The sequence below is a fragment of the Dipodomys ordii genome, unplaced genomic scaffold (assembly GCF_000151885.1).
Source record: "Dipodomys ordii isolate 6190 unplaced genomic scaffold, Dord_2.0 Scaffold27, whole genome shotgun sequence".
Taxonomy (NCBI): domain Eukaryota; kingdom Metazoa; phylum Chordata; class Mammalia; order Rodentia; family Heteromyidae; genus Dipodomys; species Dipodomys ordii.
In genome coordinates this window covers 17,416,118-17,437,220 of record NW_012267243.1, presented here as the reverse complement: position 1 = coordinate 17,437,220, position 21,103 = coordinate 17,416,118, and the positions used below count along the sequence as shown (strand labels likewise).

The following is a 21,103-nucleotide window of genomic DNA, read 5'->3' as shown; positions in this document are numbered from 1 at the left end:
GGGCTCAGGGGAGGTGAAGGGCGAGAAAATGCGTTGGTGAATGCAGTCATAATAGTCAACATCTGTATGTGAAACTGGAATTAGGAAAATTGAGGGCATGACGGGTGGCAGGAGGGAGAATGATTTGCCATTTGCTCCCACAAACGGACGTGTTGAATGGAAACCCCTTTGTACAGCTATTTAAGGATAACAAAAAGTTAGCTCAAAAAGAATGCATCAGCCGACTCCAATGTGTATAACAAAAGACATGACTGCATCGTTCTTTCATTTTATTGAAAAGGAATCATTTCTACTCTAGCGCAAACAATGTATATTTTACATCATAAAGCAAGATATAATTTACATATTACATTTCTTACGAGATCTTTATTCATTCCATTTTTTCTTTTAATTAGGTCACCTCTTCTGGCTTAATCTGCCAAGTGCCCCACAAATCAGCATGTTTAGGGAGCAACTGGGGACACAGATCGTTCATAGGTATTCATCTGCATCTGGGAATACTGCTGGTGAAGAACAGGGCTGTGTCTGCAGTCTGGGGCACTGGGACCCTCTTCTGCTGCCTGGCTGCAGGGACAGAAGTTGACTCCTCCAAATCACTTATCCAACTTGTTTCTAGATCAATCAGAAGCAGACCAAAGTGAATGCTAGGACGACATGTGTACTTCTTGATCACATGCTCAGATAATAGATGCTCGTGCGTTGACCTACCAGCAGTGAGCATTCTCGTGACTAGCCAGCACCATTGCTCTGAGAAATTTCCAGACATTGCTTGTCCAAGGCACGAGATGAAGGTTTTCCCGACTGTTAGGGTTTATAGGCACAAACTTTTCTGTTGGCCACTGGACATGGGTGTCAGTGTGACGGTTTCACATGACCCTCTACCTTTCCTCTCCTGCTTCTAAGAGTCATCTCTTCTGAGCAAACCCTTTGCACGTGTGATTTGTGCCTGCTCTCCAGAACCCAAAGCCTCTCTTTAAACTCCAACCCCTAAATTTGGATTACACTCACTTCTCAAGTCAAAGAATGTTTTGATCTTCAAGGATATACTGTTCCTTCCAAACCTGATAAGCCACAGTGATCAATGGGACAAAAGAACAACAAATGGGAGATTTCTTAGAAGCAAATAGTGCATGCTGCACAGTGTTTTACATGAACCTCCATAAAAAATGTTTTAGTTAAAATAAGAGTCAGTGGTGAAAGCTAAATGCAAAAGATGGATGCCCTTCTTATTACTGAAAGAAATTCAGAATCGTTAGAAATACATACTCAGACTGGTAGCTGTTACACTGAAAACAAAGTTACTGTCAGCTCCATCTGATCAGAAATACTAATAGTCATTAAAAGTGCATCTTACACCCCAAATTCCTTGCCTGTCACTCAGAGTTCAAAGCTGGTATATTTAGCCAAAATCAACCTAAAGCTTTCTAGCCACTAATAATTGAAATGACTAGAACCAAGCTGGTCAGGATGAGAATAAGTTAAAAATGTGTCTATTCTGTGTGTCCTTAGTTATTCTTTAATCAGATGGCATACTTTATGAGACATCTAAAAATATAAACCTATTTCTCATTTCCAAATACAAGATTGTGAGTTCGTACAACATTGTAGCATTCCCTTGCTAGAAGACAAGCCTTCCAGATACCCTATCATTCCATTGGTTAGCACTGTACACCTTTACAGTCCCTTCTTCCCATGGCTACAAAGTGCTGGCCACACCGAGAACACAGGAAAGCAAAGATGAATACAGCCTCACAACACCCCTGTGAGGTAGGTAAGAATTGCCAAGCCCTTCTTTATGAACAGGTCAACTAAGGCACAGCATGCTCCAATGCACCTGGCAAGTAAGTTAGGAAAGCAGGGCTGGGAACAGAGAGAACAAAACGAAGAAGTCTCAGCTGGCTTTCTCACCCCAGTGGCTAAATTTTATTTCAAAATACTAAATATATATGTGTGTGTGTGTGCGCACGTGCGTGTGTGTATGTGTGTGTGTGTGTCCACAATTGTATTTAAAATGTTGGGAATTAAAGCCAACTGTTAAGTACTCACTTGAACATGTTTAGTATGTTTTGTCTGTTACAGTTCCAGGGAGTGGAGAAAGAGCAGACAACTGGACATCTTTTCCTCCTCTTAAGTGGAATTCCCTGGCCAGGTCGGAATGGATCAGCATTTCATCAGCGTTCTGACACCAACCTCCAGGACATTTTAATAGTCAGAAATAACTTCTAATGACTGAAATCTCTAAGGTGAGGAGTCCTAATTCTCAAACAACACCCTTGCCAACTGCTCTACCACCTTACTGAGAACATTTGTGTAGAAAAAGAAAACAAGCAAGATGCCTAATTAATGTCCCACCGCTGTGGCAGTGGGGACAGGGAAGTGTGAGCTTTGCTTTTTTGCTATGTTTGAGAAACTGCAAACCCCAGCTTGCAATATTATATATATAAAATATATAAATATATACAGTATATATATAAATGTGCGTCTGACTACACTGAAGGCACCAAAGAGATGTAGGCCATGCATCTCACAATTCAGTCTTCATTTTCCTGAAGAATTTTCTGTCCCTCTCAAGTGAAAAAAAAAAGTATTTTCTCCATCAAATAGCCCTTAACAGCAAATCCTTGAAAGACAACCAACGTCTTTTCACGTCAGACTGCTGATTGTTTGCAGGAAGGTGTGAAGTATATCTACAGCTTAGAGCTTAACTCTGTGGTCGAGATGTAGAGTTTACAGCTTAGAATTAGCCAGATTGAGCCAATTAGGTTGATCAGTCAATCCAATAATAGGCCAATGATCAGAACTTGTCCACAATTATTTTTTCTAGTAGCTGATTGGAAAACCTTCTCATAACCCACAGACGTGGAGACCACGAGAAAGACAATCATGTCCGGCATAGATTCTTCAGAAAGACTTTGGCTTTTCCAACATTCTGAGGGGGAACTGGGAAGATGATGGAGTAAGGCACTGAGGTCAAACAGGTTGATGAGAAATTACAGGTTAATCGCTTTGAATATGGCTATATGCATATATAGGATTTCTTTGGCTACTGCACATTGTTTTAAACCTCATACAAATTATGAGAGTGGGTGGGCTAGACCTAACTGATGAAGCTTGGAGTATATGAAGCAAAGCATAAATAGAAAGAAAAAATGAAATAAACACACAGAGAAACAAATGGTGGTAGTGTTCCAGAGAGAAGAGGTACATTTGTTAACTAATTTTCATTTTTGTTCCTCTCCTGCTTTTCTCTGCCATGGTCCCAATATTTTAGTTCTGTCTTTTGTTTGTTTATACTTGTTTTCCTCCAGCGGATGAAGAAATGACAGAGCAGGACAGGTGTCTCATGGTTTGTGCTCTCTTCTTAGGCCTGTTAAATCATTGTGTTTTCCTCAGTTGACTGTTGACACTTGGTTCCTCTGTAAACTATATTCCTTGGCCTTCAGTCTCAGGTTGGCAATGCTGTTGGCCATGTTGATGCCCTGTGCAGGGCTATTGTTGGCACATGTGGCAGAGTAAGTAGCCATGGCGCTGTAGGGACAAAGGAGAGAGCAGGGGGAATAACAGACATTAGTTTCACAAAGCTGCAGGTCTGTGTTCCAGGCGGATGGCCTTGCAGGATGGGGGCAGGCAGGGACAGGCAGGCTGGACCCGGGTCTAGAGGCTCTTACAGCCCCAGCTCTCCATGCGTCTATGGCGTTTGGAAAGAGGGTGGTCCTGTTGTGCAATGCCAGGGAAGGTGGAGGAGAATGAGACAGAGGGAGGGAGAGGCATCTGCTGCGCTGGATACAATGAGTCATGACTTATTTCTGGGGTGAGAGAAAAAGTTGCCTAGTAGGTTTGTCAACAGCTGACTAATTAAAGCAGTCTTTAATCTCATTTTCTGCCTACATCACCCAGCCTGAAGAGGGTGGGGAAGTGAAGAAGGAAAGCAAGCCATTTGACAGAAAATTGAAGAGAATATCGCTTCTGTACTCGAGGTGGCTCTACTTCAGGTGATCAGTTAAACACCATCACAAGCAATGTGTCTGGAGAATCAAATCATCCAACATAACTTATTTGCTTCTCTTGATATACTTACTGATAGTATCAATACTGCAAAATCAAGAGGCTCCGACCCACTTGCTTTGATTTTCCAGAGCCTCTTCTCCAAAGTATGTGAGCAGTCCCTAACTGCCTTCTGGATCCATTATTGTGGGAATGGTGAAGTTTCCTAAATAAACTCCACACGCTTGGCCCTCAGCGGTAACGGTCTCTCACTCCACATTGCTGAGAAAAACATGAAGTTGATTTTCATTGTCAGGAACACTGCTGGGCTAAAATTCATCAACGGTGGATTTTATTATTAATTGCATCCATGGATCTCTTATAAAGGAAAAAAGAAATGGTGTGTTGATGTTGGATGCAAATTCTCCTTTACTTTATCCTAAATAGTTAAAAGGAGTCACATTTTAATGAAATGAAAACATTTCTGGATGTTTCTAAGATTAGCAAAATCCCTTTCAACCGAGGGCTGGAAGGAGATAGACTTATAAATGGAAGGGCATGTGCTTTTCTGCCGCCTGCCTTCCTGTGGAATTCTGTCACCCACACAGGACTTTGTGGTTCTGGGGATCAAGTGACAAGATCAGAAAGAGAGAAAACTGAAGCTGTTCTACAAATAGAGAGACCGTATCACTGACACTTATCAGAGGCACCACATCGTCAAGACTCACAGTCAAAACTCTTAATAGTCTATTTAACCTCCGAGACTAGCAATTAGGGAAAAATCAAGTTAAGAAGGTATCATTTGTTCCAGATCACTTGACCTTTCCAGATACACTCATCTTTAAAAGCCTTAGAGCATTGGTACAAGTGTGTGAGAGAATGTGTGCACTCCCATATGGACGTGAGTTACTACAGAAGGGTGGAGGGTTGAAAGGGTTATAAAAAGAATCTGGGGCACCAGTGGCTCATGCCTATAATCCCCACTGCTCAGGAAGCTGAGATACAAAGACGCCATTTCCTTGCCCGAAAAAATCAGCCTAAAAGCAAGGAGAGAGGCATGGCCCCGGTGGTAGAGAGAGAACTTTACTTTTTTCTTTTCTTTTTATTTGCCAGCTTTACTCTTATGGGTCATTTCTGAGTCAATGAGCTAAACAAGTGGAGGTTCTCCTGAACTTTTGGTTTTGTCATATGATTCAATTTTAATTAATAACTTGTGTATCACTTTAATTAGTAACTTGTATAATATATATCACTGACCTAAAGCATAAGCTTTATCAATCGGATATCACACCTGCCTGCTCACTATGTCTTCAGGTAGAGCTGATGAAATGCCTCGCGTATGTTTGGTGCTCAATAAATTAGCGATCTATAGCTAGAGTATGATTAAAATGGGTTCTACGCAAGCGCATTTATCACTATGCTCTGAGAATGACTTCTGTAACCTATCTGACCAGTATTCTTTCATTGTTAAGAAGTAGTTCTGTAAATTTCACTATCTTAGTAGAAAGAACAAAAAAGGCCATAGCAAAAGAAGAGCTGATGGTTACATAGTTTGGGGTTCATAGTAAGTCATTTCACAATAAAAGAAAAACATATCAGCAGAGGTAAGTTATGAAATAGGCTATCACTTTTTACCACTGTCCACCACAGGACAGAAGTGGTAGGTTTAGATTAGGAGTGAGATGAATGACCAGAATGGCACACTAAGACGAAGTCTTTTTTTTCCCCAGAATGTACCAACAAATATCATTTGATTCAGAAATCCATATGCATATAATCACTTAGATGCTTCCATTCAAGATCCTATAGGGTTCTTAGGACATACCAAGAACCCTAATAGTTAAGAAAAGGTATCTTTAGTGCTTGGGAATCTGACTGGTAATTATAAAAAGCAATCAAATCAGCCTTTCTTATCCACATGCTGGTGAGAGAATTAAGTTGTAAGAATGGTACATAGCGTTGTTTCAAACACAGACGAGCAAACTTGGGGCTGTGAGGTGTATTGTCTGTTAAGGACTGATAATAAAGTTGGGTGATTTCTCTATACACAAAGTGAAAACGGTGAGAACATTAAAAAAATCTCTGGTGGAAAATTGCAGATGGTCATGGAATTTGTGTTGGGTTCTTGGCTGAGGTTCTGAGAATTGTGTTTTCCGTCATTTAAGAATCAGGACCAGCAAAAAGTCCTATTTCACAGAACCCCCACTGCCTTTGGTCATCCGAGATGGGCTCTCTTTCCTTAGCAGACAAAAGGAAATGGAACCGTGGGGATTATTCTGGTTTACTGAAGCTGTTGTAACTGTTTTCCAAAAATGTCTACCATAGGAGTGACCACACTTCTCTCTCCTCTGCACCAGTTACTTCAGGGTTGACTAACTGCACCATCTGTTATTCTAGTCTGGGGACTTACTATGGTAAGAGCTGCCTTAAAAATATTGAGTGGGTCTCCCTACGTAGGTCAGAGAGTAATATCTGAAGTGAGATGAATGCTTATCACCTTTATTACACAAAAATTAACGGACATTTGCATTCCCTATTGCACCAGAGACTGGACATTCACCGAGACAGCTCTCACTTCACTGACAGACTACTCCCACAGCAGAGAACAGTGCTTCTGTCCAGTGACAGGAAGGATGGTGCTATCAGGGAACCACGCTGTAGCCGTGAGTCTATGCACAGCTTTGTAGGAATTCCTCAAGTTGGTGGGGCTTGAGGGTAAGAAAAATCTGTTCTTATTGGTAAATAAATTTTGTTATGTTTTAAGGTATCAATAAATAATAACATTCTCCCTTGATAAATGTTCAGACAAGTTGTAATAACTGAACTTATTTCAGAGTTCCACGGTCAGCAGACATAGAATGAAAGAGCAGAGGCGGAGCGAGGCGCTGCTGGCTCCCGCCTGCAATCCTACCTACTCAGAGTGCCGGGATCTGAGAATCACAGTGCAAGGCCAGCCCGGACAGGACAGCTCCATGACTTGGAGAGAGCATCCAGGACCTGCGCTTAAACCCCAAGACTGACACAAAACAAAAGAATGGAAGCCATCTCAATGTATAGCCTTTCACCAAACATTTAGAATATATAACCGTCTAAGAGGGGCGTCTGATCGTTCGTCCATACACTAAAGAAAGCTATCGCTCACTCGAATGATGTGCTATGCATCTAGTTTTACAGCGTGAGCTAAATATGCCATCTACTCAAGTGATAGGCCGTCCTTTGACGTAACAGGGACACGCAAGTCTTGGTACAGGCCAGAAAAAAAATAGAACGAATGTGCACATAGTCTCAGAGCAGCTTAGGCGCGCTTCACACATGACATTAGAAGAGGGAGAGGACTTTCTTCCTGAGATGACAACAGCTGTGAGGCACCCTGGAATGGCTGCCAACCCAAAAGAGTGCTCACGGTCACCTGTTCTTCTTGTCATGGAAGCTTCTAAAGCTGCTTCAGCACAAGAAAGAGAACCCTAGAATAAATGTCTTCCCCAAAGAGCAGGCCACTGGGGGTAATTAGCTATTTTCAGCTCCATTTATGAGCCCTTCAGACCATGTAAAATGACCGCTTCTTCCCAGCTAGGATTAAACATCCTGGGATAAAAAGCTAAGGCTAACACCAAGTGATTAGTATATGCTAAGGACAAGACAACAACTAAGAATCTGTTTTACAACCAAGTTGCTGGTCTTGTGTTCCCTTGGAAGGAAGAGATCTGAGCTGAGTCAGGAACTGAATGTCTGGAGGTGATTGATGGCACCGTTTCTACTGAACTTTTAGTAAAGCTGCTTTGTGCCTGTGACCAAAAATGACACTGCCAAATAAAATGCATTGAGATATTCGAGATTAAATTTTTTAAAAAAGGCTTGTGTTCCATGTGTTGACTCCTCAAGTCTGTCCTGGGACTTTCACCGAGCTGACACATTCAAGAAAGCTTGGAATTTTTTCCATTTCCTTATTTGGAGATTCCTAGCAGATGCAGGCCAGCTATGGCCAGCAGCATACCAACCCCACCAGCAGACTGGAATAATGTTTGCAACCCATTCTGAAAGGTTACTGTGAGGAAAAATGTGTTAATAACTGCCAACACCAAGAAAATACAAAAAAAAATGCTACTAACCAGACGATTTTGAAGGCAGGAAACAAATGGGCATCTACACATCTGTTTTCTAATCACCCTTAATGTAAATCCTACAAATCACCAAACAGTTGATGATAACTTTTTTTTTGGTGGGGGGAGTAATATTTGACTCTGTTTCAACTTTAACATTGTTTTCGATTTGGCTTGTTTTGATAATGATCAATTGTTTAAAGTTTCACCCAAAGTCAAGTGTGTGGGCTTTAGAAGTCTGTGGGCCTCTCTGAGGATCTAGGGTTCCACCAGCTCTTTAATTTCCCCCACAAAGCTGTAGAGCTTGCAATGTTGAGACACTGGAGACCTTTGAGACCATCTCTTTGGTTTGTTCTTTTCTCAACTCAAAAATAATAGAAGCATACTTGCTTCATCTAAGAAAACTCAATGCCAAATGTTGTAGGAAAACTTATTTCTAAAGAAAGATCCCATCAATGCTTCTGAAAAGGATCTTGTGTGACTTAAAAAAAAAATCATTTCTTGTGGAGGATCCGTGGCTCACGCCTGTAAATCCTGGCTACCGAGAAGGCTGAGATCTGAGGATTGTTGTTCAAAGCCAGCCCAGGAGGGCAGTCACCCTTTTAACCAATTAACCAACAAAATGTTGGACATGGATCTGTGGTTCTAGTGGTAGAATGCTAGCTTTAACTGGAACAAAATGCTCAGGGACATGGCCCAGGCCCTGAGTTCAAGCCCCAGGACAGACACAGACACACACACAGACACACACACACAGACACACACACACACACACACAATCATTTCTTTCTCTTAGTTTAAAAATTCACAAGATGATTTTTAATGTCTATTAGCTCTTCTAAGTGGACACACCGGGACTTGATTTCACAGGTTAGCCCTCCGTTTTCACTGTGCTCAACGATCCCTTCTGCAATGGTTCATCTTCCTAGGAATGTTTGTATATATAAACCCCGTGAATCTTACATCCTTCGGTTACCACCAGCTCTTCTTCTCCTGTCTGCCCTTGCTTGTCTATAGGTTCCAAACACTCTTGTGAGTGAGAGGAAGCTGTGGCTAGCTCAATTTGGACAGAAGGTGACACACAAAGATCAGTGGTCTGAGAAGCCAAAGCAGCCAGGACAAGAACACACTGAGGTGCACACTGGTCACCTAGAGCTTTGCTGTGCATCGCACTGAGGGTGAACAGCGCTGCACCCCCATTGTAGGGGGGCAACTCAGAGACGCAGAACCCCCATCCACCCCGCCTTCCTGCAGCAGAGCTCCGTTCCCGCCTCAGCCATGCGTGAGGGCTGCCGTGGGCTCTCCGGCTCCCGCTCACTGTATGGACACGTCCTCAGGGCCCTGGCTTCCTCGCGCATTCCCTGCGTGAGGACTCACGTCTGAGCGTGTCTACGGCTTCAACAAGAGAACTGATCCCCCCTGGCCCTGCCCCCAGCAGCCACTCCCACCCTCGGACAAATTACCTTTTCGGGGTCCTCCGTTAGAATCCGTTATGAAGTCCCTCGTGTAAACAACATCTTGGGAGGGACGAGGATCTATTTTTGAAAGTGTGAAAGGGAGAAATGAGCCAAATGCGTTCAGCAGATGTCATGCAGCACCATGACCGCGACCAGACGGGGGGAGGAGGAGGAGGAGGAGGAGGAGGACGGGGAGGACGGGCTGGGGGAGGGGAGACGCGGACAGGGACTTTCCACTTGTCACCAGCTTTCTTTGAAGTCTGCCTCCCTCTCAAAATAGCACTCTGAAGCTATAGTGCGCAGCCAGGGCGTCTGCCAGCTGCCCTCTGAAGGGCAGAGATCTCTAGGGATGGGGTCTTGGCTACTTTAGCTCAAGTCCTAGTCAAAAGTCCATGTCTCCATTGATCACTGATACCCAAAAGGCACAGCACTGTAAACTTAGCAATAATTCTCTGGCTCCTGTGCGTTTCTTTATTCTCGCAATTTGCTGTGGGAGGACAGTTCTGGACTAGGAAGCAGGTAGGTGTTCTCAAGGCAAGCTTCCTTCCACTGCCACGCGTAAGCCAAGGAGACGCCTGCCAGGAACTAGAGCCGTGCTGGGAAGTGCTTTGCTCTTGGGAGGGACTCTGCTTCGGGGCTGACACTGTCACCCGTAATAGGCCTCAGGGAAGGAGTGAGGGCCACGGGTTGAGGCGGCCAGCACAATCCTGTCTTATACCTGTGGTCTACTATTAATTAGTAGGCCCACTCCCCCTTTTAACTCAAAGTGCTTTGGCTTGACAAGTCATATCGCCACCACTCTGAATTCATAAAAGATGCCCATAAAAAAAAAAGGTTGGTTATTTTCCCCATACTTCAGACATTTTGCAAACGTGTCCTGGTTTACTGTCCTTCCAAGAAAGCACCTGGGAATCAGTAAACTGTTCTGCCTGACAGAGCTGTGTCTTCACTGACCCTGGGATGCTGTTTCGGACCTGACACAGACCCTCCGTCGGAAAGGGTTGCTGAGAGAGTTGTAAAATCATATACTTCTCATTACTGCCAATATAGTGCAAGGTTTAATGGGAATAAAATACGGGTATATGTCCTCATGTGTTGGACAGGAACAGGACTCACAAAGCATGCATACTAATTCTGCTCACTGAAGACTTAAACTTGAACAAGTGTTCAGTCTCCTCTCGTTTGGAGCCTGAGCAAGGAAACAGCTACCACACAAGAGTGTCCGAAGATAGGAAGTGGCGCTGTGGCTCAAGCAGTAGAGCGCTCACCTTGAGCTGAAGAGCGCAGGGACAGTGTTCAGGCCCAGAGTTCAAGCCCCATGACCAACAAAAACAAAAAAAAAGAGTGTCCGAGGATTAACCAAGAGAAATGTCTTTTAATGAACGTAACATGTGATGTAACTAACTTGACATCATAGTACCAACAGAGATAGTACATTTTCCATCTCACTGAAGGTCCATTATTTCTTTTGTTTCCCATTACTTGTTTTTCTTTTATATGTTATTAACAATAGTTATATTCCCTAGCAAGTTTCAAAGTGTAAAATTGTAATGAATATTTCTAAACATAGTAGAAAAAATCTCCAAGGAACAGAACCATTTTTGCCATTTTTAAAAATGAACCAAAATATAAACACTTCAGCCAACATTGAGTCGGGGAAGAAAAACATATTACTGATAAATAACTGTTTTAAACCATTGCTTTTCTACTCATATTGGAGATTAATTTATTTCTCATACAAAATATGAACCATCAGTTTCTATGGTATTGTTTTAATTAATTTTTACAAACTCTGGATCTAAGAGAGAAATGATATAAATGCATACTGTGGAGTGAGTAAAAAGGTTATATGATTTTAAGAAAAGAGTAGAATACAAAAAATATGTACACGAAGGCTACATCTACATAAAATATTGAGCACTAGCCACAAATACGAACAAACTAATCATATGAAGATGGTCGGTTTAAGGGTGCTTTTGAAAATGTTTCTAGAATTTTACATAAAAAGTTCAGTTAGCGTAGGATATCTCCAAAAAAGGCACACAGAAATTGTCATGTGGATAGCTTCAGTTCGATGCCCATGTACGGAAATCCTATGATGCTGGACTTCTGCTTTGGTCCAGGCCGTCTACCACAGAGCTAGTTCAGGGAAGGGTTCATCTCCATCTGTGTACTGGCCGCTCTTAGCACAGCCTGAAGAAGGACCACACGGCAGCCCTCTGGACTGTGGATAGTTCCCAAGGAGAACACAGGGCTGATACCTCCTGGTTACTCCCAAATTCAAACTAGCTGTCTTAAAACACCCTTTTGATCTCTGCCCATTTCCCAAGGTGTTGAGTGGGTCTGTCGGATACCAATGCTTGTAGGAGAGACAACGTGGCCTCCCACTTATTTAAAATACTACAGAATATATGGTTTCATGCCGTCTTTTAAATGTGCTGCTGGTAAACCTTCTAGAAGGATCTAAATTGTAAGACACACAGAGATAACTGACCTCTCAAAATCAGCAGAACCAGGGAGAACACAGATCCAGAATAGGACTTTGCTGTACAAAGACCAGACTTAGGTCATGCTTTCATTTGACGTTTCTCTGAAAGACTGACTTGGGATTCAAAACCAAAAGAACCATTCGGGTGGGGCTCTTGGCTTTGACCAGAGCATTTACGCTTCACAAGTGTGTCATTTCACATTAGGGAGGGGCCTCCAGCTAAATCGTATCTCCTGTAACTACTTTGTGGCCTCTCTTTTAGCCAGCCATCAACCTTAATAACTAATAGGTAAATAAAACCATAATTCATGAAGTTGTGAATACTTCTTCTCCCCCGGGGGGAACTGGTAGTCTGAACCTGGTTTTCTCGGGGTTAAGGAGATCCGTGTTGACTGATTGTGTGTTAACCACAGGCATCTCAGCTGTGTGGCTGGAATAGATCTATGGTTTCTGATCACATAATAAATGGAGGTTAAAAGCCTCACAACAAGACTAAAATATTCCTCTGATTTGCTTCTTCAGAAGTTTTACCTTTTTCATATAAAAGTTAGGTATAAATTGTACATTCTTCTTATTTGAAGACACACATAAGTTCACACACACATTTTCCCCATACACACACTCAAACGCTGCTGTCCAAAGAAATCTTTAAGCCAAGTAGACAAGTATTAGCTATAGATATGAAGGCATTTGGGGCCCTAAGATATCTCCAGTTAATATTAAAAAAAAATGAAGGTCACAAAAGTGATCAGAGTGACCTTGAGTTTTCTTTCCTTCTCTCTGCCATTTTTTCTCTTTCCTTCTCTCACTCTCCTTCCTTTCTTTCCCCTCTCTTTTTTTTCCCTTTTAATTCAAAATCAGTTTTACTGTGAAGTTCACCTAAGTGCCTGTTTGAATCATTACACAATAAGAGCATAATAACTCAAACCTATCTTAAATTTGGGAGTGGGGTAGCTTTCTTCCAGAATGGTTGTAAGAGGGCCACGGGGCACAGCTTAGCAATGATCTTTTCCTTTAGGCTCTTTCCCATCTTTTCAAGAGTTCCTGAGTCCAAGAGGAGATTGCTGATGGCCTGCCCCCCTCTCTCTTCTGCCCCCAAACCCTGCTCCTGGGGCAACGAGCAATCTCCTGTGAAAATCTGGGGGTGTCAGCAAGTTGAGTGTCTCTGAGGAGGTTAACCCAAGAAGAAGCATCAGCCCGATGCAAAACCAGCTTTGAGCATGGCTGATGGCTGGGCATTATGTGGGATGGAGCGAGGGGGTGGAGCGGCATTCACCTGTACGGAGAGGCTGTCCCCCACGAGAGGTAATCCGTGGGCCGGGGAGCGGGGCGGGGCACGATGGGCTGCTCCACGGCCGTCACGTCTCCTGAGTAGGACTTGAGGAGAGAAGCATTCTTATTGGCCAGCATGGCTCGCTCATTCCTGCGGAACTTGGCTCTTCGGTTCTGAAACCACACCTGGAAGATGGTTGGGACAAGAGAAGGACATATTCAGAATGTGGGGAGATGGGAGACAGACAGACAGACAGACAGACAAAGTGGCCACCGGAAGGGAATTCTGGTTGTTTTTACTATACAATACTTTCTAAGAAAGACATTGAAAAGGGCTGACATTCTTCCTAGAACAATAAAACCAGGAGAGGGCCCCTCCAGGGTGGGGGGCTACACAGCTCTCAGGGCTGATGGTATAGGGCTGGAGAGTCCCTCAGTGGTAGAGCATGTGCTTAACACGTATGAAGCCCTCGGCTTAGTCCCTAACACACAAATAAACAGACAAAAAGCAATGATGAGGCACTTCCAGCGATCAGAGATGAGGTCTGTGACTAGCCAATGGGCAACAACGAAAGTCACAGCCCCTGTGGTGACTGCAATCCAGAAAAAGAGGAGGCGTCTGGGATGCCATGGTCATCCTAAAAAGCCTCTGGAAAATTCCTCAAAATGTGAAATTGTCTGCTTTCTTTATACATGCTGACGTTTAAAGAAGTTTCTGTATCTCCAGAACCAGAGAGTCAGACAAGGACATGGGGCTGGGGCCAGCTTTGCTTGGGTAGTGCGAGGACCACCATCGGTGGAAAAGAAGGCGCAGCCAGTGCTCCCCACAACCAGACTGCAGTCCTCCCGGGACTCTGGAACCGGAGGAGGAGCGTGCCCTGAGCTGTGTCTTGCGGAGAGCGGGCTGCCTGCTGCTCACCGCTGGGCGCGAAGGCGCACAATGATCACATGGAGAGTCTCTTGACGTTCTAGAAAGAAATCTTTTTGCAGAAAAATCCAGACGCAAAAGGCAAGACGTTGACTGGATCACATTTATTTGTAGCGTATGGAGGAATGTGTGTGGTACGGATAGTAGTTGCCATAAAAGTACACATGGCACTTTTTTAAGTGCCAGTGCTAAGAGCCTTTGAGTGCACTACCTAAAGAATTTCTAGTCACCATGGTGTTTCCACAAGTTACGTTTTATCATTCTTAATGTAGAGCTGAAGGAACTGTTTCACTGATGTGAAGCAGTTGGCGCAAGTGACCTACGGCTGATTTTTAACACAACGATGTCCAACTCCTGACCCTATAACTCTTTCAGATGACAATGCAATTTTACCCATCTGTTTGTGTACTCAGGAAGTCTAGGAATACTGCGGCTCAACCCCCGTCCTACATGCTGAGAAGAAAAAGATGAGAAAGACTCCGTCCACTGCTTTCCTGAGGTCCACACTCCAATTAAGGAAGGTACGAACATTGGAAACACGGAGAGGCAAATATTTTAGGTGCAGGTGTAGATGCCTGCAACGAGGTATGCAAGAGGGAAATCCTGCTGTCTGGTGAAATGGCTGCAGGACGCCGGGGCAGTGTCCACCGAAGCGACCATGTGCTCACTGCCTGCTCGGCCACGTCCGACTGCACACTGGACATCCCCCCGCCCACGTCCCAGACCTCCACTGCTTCTTTCTGTCGTGCCTGTTACGTTCGTACTAAAGTTATCATTTTAAACGTGAATGTAATCATACCAGTGCCCTGCTGGGTATCATCTACTGGCTTCCCATTAAAGAATGAAATCAAAACTTCTCACCATGAAACAGTGACGTTCAGAAATCGGCTCCGTGCCCAATCACAAAGTCACGTCACTCTCACCTACCCTGGCCATCGATCTTCCTAACTCCTGTCCGGAGCCTGAGGACCTCAGGACTCCTGGATGGAGCAGGCCACGCTTTACCTACGTATAGTCTCACACACACCGAAGCCCCCTCTGCCGGCCAGACTCTCCCCTTCCGTCCAGTGGTCAACATCTTCTAATGTTAAGAGATTTGAATTGCACACCACCCGGCTGGGAAGCACTGGAGTGGGAAGAACACGATTGTAAAGTCTAAAGGCCTTGGAGAAAATACTTGCCATACTACAATGAACACTGATTCTTGGAAGGTTCTCTCTCTTTCCCTTTGGATCCCAATCAATTGGAGGTAATGACATTTACAGGGCAGTTGTGAGATCATTGAGACTGGATGGTTAATAGATATGTACTCCCCTCCTCCCCCCCCCCCCACCCACGGATCATTATTTCCTCTGGAGATTCCTTTACCGTAGGCTTATGATATAATCTGATGGTTTGTACATCTGTCTCCTCTACCCCAGACCATAACACCCTTAAGGAGAAGCCTAGTGTCTTATTCATCCCAGAAAATAAAACACAGCTCCAAATGTACAAGAGGTACTCATTAGGTGTTTGAGGGAAATGAGGACAAAAAAAGAGAAAAGAAAAGAAAAGGGGTGAAATTACTCTTGCAAAAAGGAATAAAATCGGGCCCCTCTATAAAGGGACTTCGCCCTCTAGTGGGTGGTGCTGATCCATAAGCAAGTCCATACAGTCTATGTCCTAGTATAATAACTGCTCCGAGTATTAATAAAAGCAGAACTAGATGGATTACTTCACTCTGGGAAAGGGTAGGATTTCACAACAGGAGAATGAACTCAGGGAGGAAAATTCTCCCTACTCAGGAGCTAAGAATCCACTGCACTGAAAGTCCCCTCTCCACAGACAGACAGACAGACAGACAGATAGCTGATAGACACACAGATGATAGAGTTTGTCTGAGGTGATAGGGACAAGGTAGTCCCCCAACGCAAAATTAACCCTTGCACATTTTTGTTTAATTTCTCTCATTTTGTCTCATTTCTGTCTCCTGAGGAGTAATTTTCAGCGAGGCTTCTCTTTGCCTCAGGGAGAAAATAGGTCACACTTACTTTTCAGATACCTCCAGGACCTCCCCCCTCACCCAACAAGTCTGTGTTCTCAACAAGTTGCTCCTACATGGACGCTGTCTCCTTACCGGTCAAGATGTTTGCTGCCTGACTCAAGCCCCCTTAGTCTGGAAAGCTATACTTTACAGCAAGAAATTCCCCTCACTCATGGTGGACATAAATATGCAAATAATAATTTCTGTAGGAAGTCATGACAGATTTGTCACACGTGTTTTGTAAAAACAGCAAAGCACTACATTTAAGTGGTTAATAGACCACTATTTATTCAAAGTGTATGTTGTGTGTGTGTGGATGTGTGTGTGCATGCACAGGTGCACACACGCACATGCTGGTGATCACATCCAGGGCCTTCAAGATGCTAGGCGAATGCCTTACCATTGAGCCTCATCCCCGCCTTCAAAGGCCTGAACTCTGGATTGACAGTCCATCGTGCATATTCTGTATTGACTAATTCCTAGCCATCTGATGTCATGTTCAGTGCTTTAACCTCTCTCACCTCCATTTTTCTCAGCTGTCAGATAGAGGATAACATCCATATGATCCACATTAGATCAATCCTATCAAGAGCATTTCTTTGCATGTAAGGGCTTTGTCAGTGTTAAGTATCAGATGAGTATTACAACAATGACTGGCTATATTGTTCCTTACGTGTCTAGTTTGCAGCTGATACATTGTAATGTGAGTTTTAGAAGGATGTTCTCTTTTCCCTTTCCCTTTGCTTGCACCTTCTTTCGCTTCCTCACTCAGAGGTGGAGAATATATAAAAATCATCTGCTTGAAGGTGTTCGTAGCTCAGGTCCACAGTCCCTGTTTTCAATTTCGACCAGGGTTCATAAATGACAAGTGTTTGGAAGATTGCATCTCCAAAGGTGAGGGGGAAGGCTAAGAGGAGGGAATGCTAAAGCTCAAAATGGCCCCCAAAGCTTAAAATGAAGGCTGGGGGGCACACAGTAAAATATTACTGTGTGTATAACCTGAATCCGAAGGGGTCAAAGCAACGGGATGGGGGGGAGGGGGAGGGGAGGCAAAGGGAGTTGTAGTGGGAAACGTTCTGACCTTTCAAAAGTATTAAGTCTGAGTTTTCACATTCTATGCAGCCCAAAGAAACACATCTAGACCCTGGAGTCTGTCCACATGGGGTCCACACGTAACCCTCACTAGCACTGGAGTGCCCGGAATCTATGACTTGGTTTTGTTTGCTAAATAGATGCATATTTCATAAGTACGGTGACTCAAATATTACATTAAGGGATTGTAACTCATCAACGATAACAGAACTGCAATAGGAGATGGAACGGTTCCTTTAAACTAGAAAGTTCTACAATGCCACCTGCCAAAGAGCCTTGTGTTATAAACAGGATTTTGAATCAGTGAGTCGATGCTTTGAGCACTTCTGGCCTGCGTAACTAGTTGGCTTCAGAGTGATTATTTTGACACAGCTGACTTTGAACAACACTTGGAGATGGCCTCCAGACTGCCTGGCGCAGCCCGCAGCAGCCTCGGTTACCTGCACTCTGGCCTCAGTCAGGTTGACCCGGCGGGCGAGGTCTTCCCGCACAAACGCATCCGGGTAGTGTGTCCGCTCGAAGACGCGCTCCAGAGCCTGCAGCTGGCTGCTGTTGAAGGTGGTCCTGTTTCTCCGCTGCTTTCTCTTCTTCTTTTCCTCTGAGTTCAGCTGATCATCTACAATATAAATGTGATGGTCAGGAGCCCCATTCACTTCAGAGATCCCAGTGAACACTTAACAGAGGAAAGAGAAGAAGACATCTCTCGTGAGGGTGGCTTCATTGCTCGCGTCCTTATCAAAGTGCTGCAGCCTAATGCAGCTTCGTGCTGGCACGCTGCGCGTAAGTTACGCGCAAGGACCCCCAGCCGAGCTTCTGCCTGGCTGTTGTTTCTGAATGTGAGCCCAGAGCTGGAGAGAGGCACGTGGTGCCTGCTCCTTGACGCCTGTTTTGTCCATGAGGGCTGGAAGGAAAAAAAAAAATACCCCACCTACTTTCTCTCCAGAGATGGAGAAAGAAGAACCGGTCATTTCTTACCATTCTTGTGCTAGACGATAGGAGGTTCGTGCAGCGTTTCCTAACCCCCCATGTCAGCTTCCTCCTGGTCATCCTCCACACGGGAGTGCAAGCGCACAGCTGTGAGAGGAGATGGCCCCGCCGAGGACACGGGACGGATCTCCAACTCACGGCCATGCTCTCGGCGGCCGAGACCGATTCCTGCCAGCATTCTGCCAGGCTGCTTTGCTAAGCTGGGTTCTCAGGGGCTTCTCCCCAGATCAGAGCTGAGGGCCCCACAGGAACAGCCCACACTAACATCACTCCGGGACTCACCCCAAAAGAACCAAAGAATGAGGAACCAGATCCTGAGATTCCTGAAGGGACCCAACTCAAGGTTGAGCTCTCCAGTCCTGAAAACAGGTTTGCGGAATCACAAGCCCGAGTGTTTACCCGCCAGCTCCCTCCTGGGTTTGTTCCTGGTGCTTCCAGAAGCAATGTAACAAACAAGCTGAGCGTTCAGCCACTACAGCAGCCAGGAAACAGTGGGCTCAGGTCTTGAGTCCCCACCCAGCTGCAGACAAGAGCGATGGGGGGTGAAGCTGACTGCAACACCAGCTGTGCAGACACCACCATCAAACCATCACCCAGAAGCCCAAGCTTTGCAAGCGTCTGTGGCTCATAGAGACGAGCAGCATTGAGTGCCCACGCCCAAGGCTGATGGGCTAAATCGACATTCTCAACCGCTTCTCCCCACAGAGGCTCAAAGAAAGTTACAAGGAGTTGGAGTGAGGATGGGAAGAAAGGAGAACTTGGAGACACTGGGAATGTGGCTGTTTGCCTTGCATGCATGAAGCCCTGGGTTCGAGTCCTCAGCACCACATACACAGAAAACGCCAAAAGTGGCACTGTGGCTCAAGTGGTAGAGTGCTAGCCTTGACCAAAAGCAACTCAGGGACAGTGCCCAGGTCTGAGTTCAAGCTCCAGGACTGGCAAAAAAGAAAAGAAAAAGGAAAGGAGATCTTGGACACTTGCTCCATATTAAATAGAATAGTAGCTCTCATTGCTTCATTTCTCCCACGCACAGTCTCATGATCTTCTGTGATTATAAATACACAACACATTCAACAACCACTGGCTTGAATCGTGACGTCCTAATTGAGCTACCATGTTGCTCTTATTCCAAGTAAGAACACATCCTAATTTGCATGTGGATTCAAAACACACCTTAGATTCGGGATCCTACACCAGATCTTTTGGTACCTGATGCCTGAGGCCTATCTTTTGGCTCAGACATCTCCAGGGCTGCCTCTCTGCACATGCCTAGGGTCTTAGAATAGAGACTGCATATTTCCGGTTAGTCATAGAAAGCATCAGACACAGTAAGCATTTGCTGGATGTGTTTCATCAGGGCGCATGAAATGTTGCTGGTCCTTAGAAAGTGTTTTATACGATCTCACCAGGTTCCACCAGCCAAGGAGCTGCAGCCAGCCATTGCGTCTGCTAGATGAATCCTATCTCTGTGCGTTCACCTAGAATGCCAAATCAGCCATATCTCGAGAAGGGAGACAATTCGATCCTGATTCCTGGGCTCTGTCTCCACTGGTGTCACTAAGTATGGCACTATTTAGCTATTACTTAAAATTTGCTTCCAGTAATATCCGCACCAGACTGAAAGCACGTAGAAGCCAATGGCTTTCGGCAGTTGCCTTTGCGCATGTGTTCCCCTACCTGTTCAAATGTCTGGAAGAATTTGTCTTGTTCTCCCCTCCCCCTTTTTCCCCCCAAATCCCCTGTGTACAGTTCTACATACCTTGCTCTTCAGGCCTCTCTGATCTTTCAAGACTTTGAGACACTACCATAACTGAATTTCAGGCTTCCAATAAATAAAATCTGCAAGACACCCTCAGCTGCCAAACCTTTATGAAACAGAGACCAGTCAGGCGCGAGGCTCTTCTCTTTCAATTTAAAGGGTTGCTCTTAGGAAGCCAACACACCATGATTTGTTGCTTTCCTCCGAGAAAACTCTCAGGTTTAAGAATAAATTCTAAGTCATACGCTGCTTTCTAAACCTCTTTCGCCTTGCACTGCCAAACTGTGATCAAGACCAAGAATACTTTATGGTTTATTCTAGTACTACAGCCTGCTACATCATCTCTCGGTAGTTCTTTGAAATCTTTCCACTGTTCATTCAAATCCCACTGGCTGTCCACCATAAACCACCAACTCCCCTGACGTGGGAGTAAGGGAAATGGAGAATTACAGTTTATGACAGGGAATAAATAGCTCTGATGACCTGAACCGATTCCAGCGAAAGTTTCCCAGTGAATGTTCTTGTTGTTTTTAACAAATGAAAACATCAGTCCAGATCATGTTGAAGGTGAGAAGAGACATTCAAATAACAGGGCTCCCAGGGGTCTTGATCTGGCAAACGTCCTTCAAAGTGCAAACATAACACGAAGAGACAATGAGCGGGCATCGGAGGCGGCCGGAGCGGCAGCCTGCGGCATCTCTGCCTTTGCTCACTAATCACAGACTCTCAGCTCCCAGATCTCCTGAGCTCAGAGGAACAGGCCCAGCACGGTATCTTTTGCTGCTTGAGAAGAAACATAAACACTGAAGAAGTTTACAAATTCAGGGCATCTGAAGTACCTGGAATAAACAGATTTATCAGAGTCCTGGCTCCGCCCGCACAGAGAGCTTTGGCAGCGTGCTTTTACCATTGCTGGAAGCCCCTCCTTCTTGTGACGGCTGATTTCGAAACTGATGCAAAATTAGGGTACTCGATGTCTATTGTTCTTCAGCACTCTGAAGTGACTAGGTCTC

The 21,103-nt window shown here is 44.7% G+C and overlaps 1 protein-coding gene across 1 annotated transcript; it reads right to left on the bottom strand.

Moving 5' to 3' along the window:
• Positions 1-1,953: 1,953 nt before the first annotated feature.
• On the bottom strand, positions 1,954-18,509 carry Prrx1 (paired related homeobox 1). The gene is made up of 4 exons (XM_013015554.1): positions 18,365-18,509; positions 17,785-18,017; positions 13,306-13,487; positions 1,954-3,528 (listed from the first exon to the last, which is right to left on the bottom strand). The coding sequence occupies exons 1-4, from the start codon at positions 18,507-18,509 to the stop codon at positions 3,390-3,392; spliced, it is 699 nt and encodes a 232-aa protein (XP_012871008.1). The 3' UTR covers positions 1,954-3,389.
• Between the last annotated feature and the right edge of the window lie 2,594 nt (positions 18,510-21,103).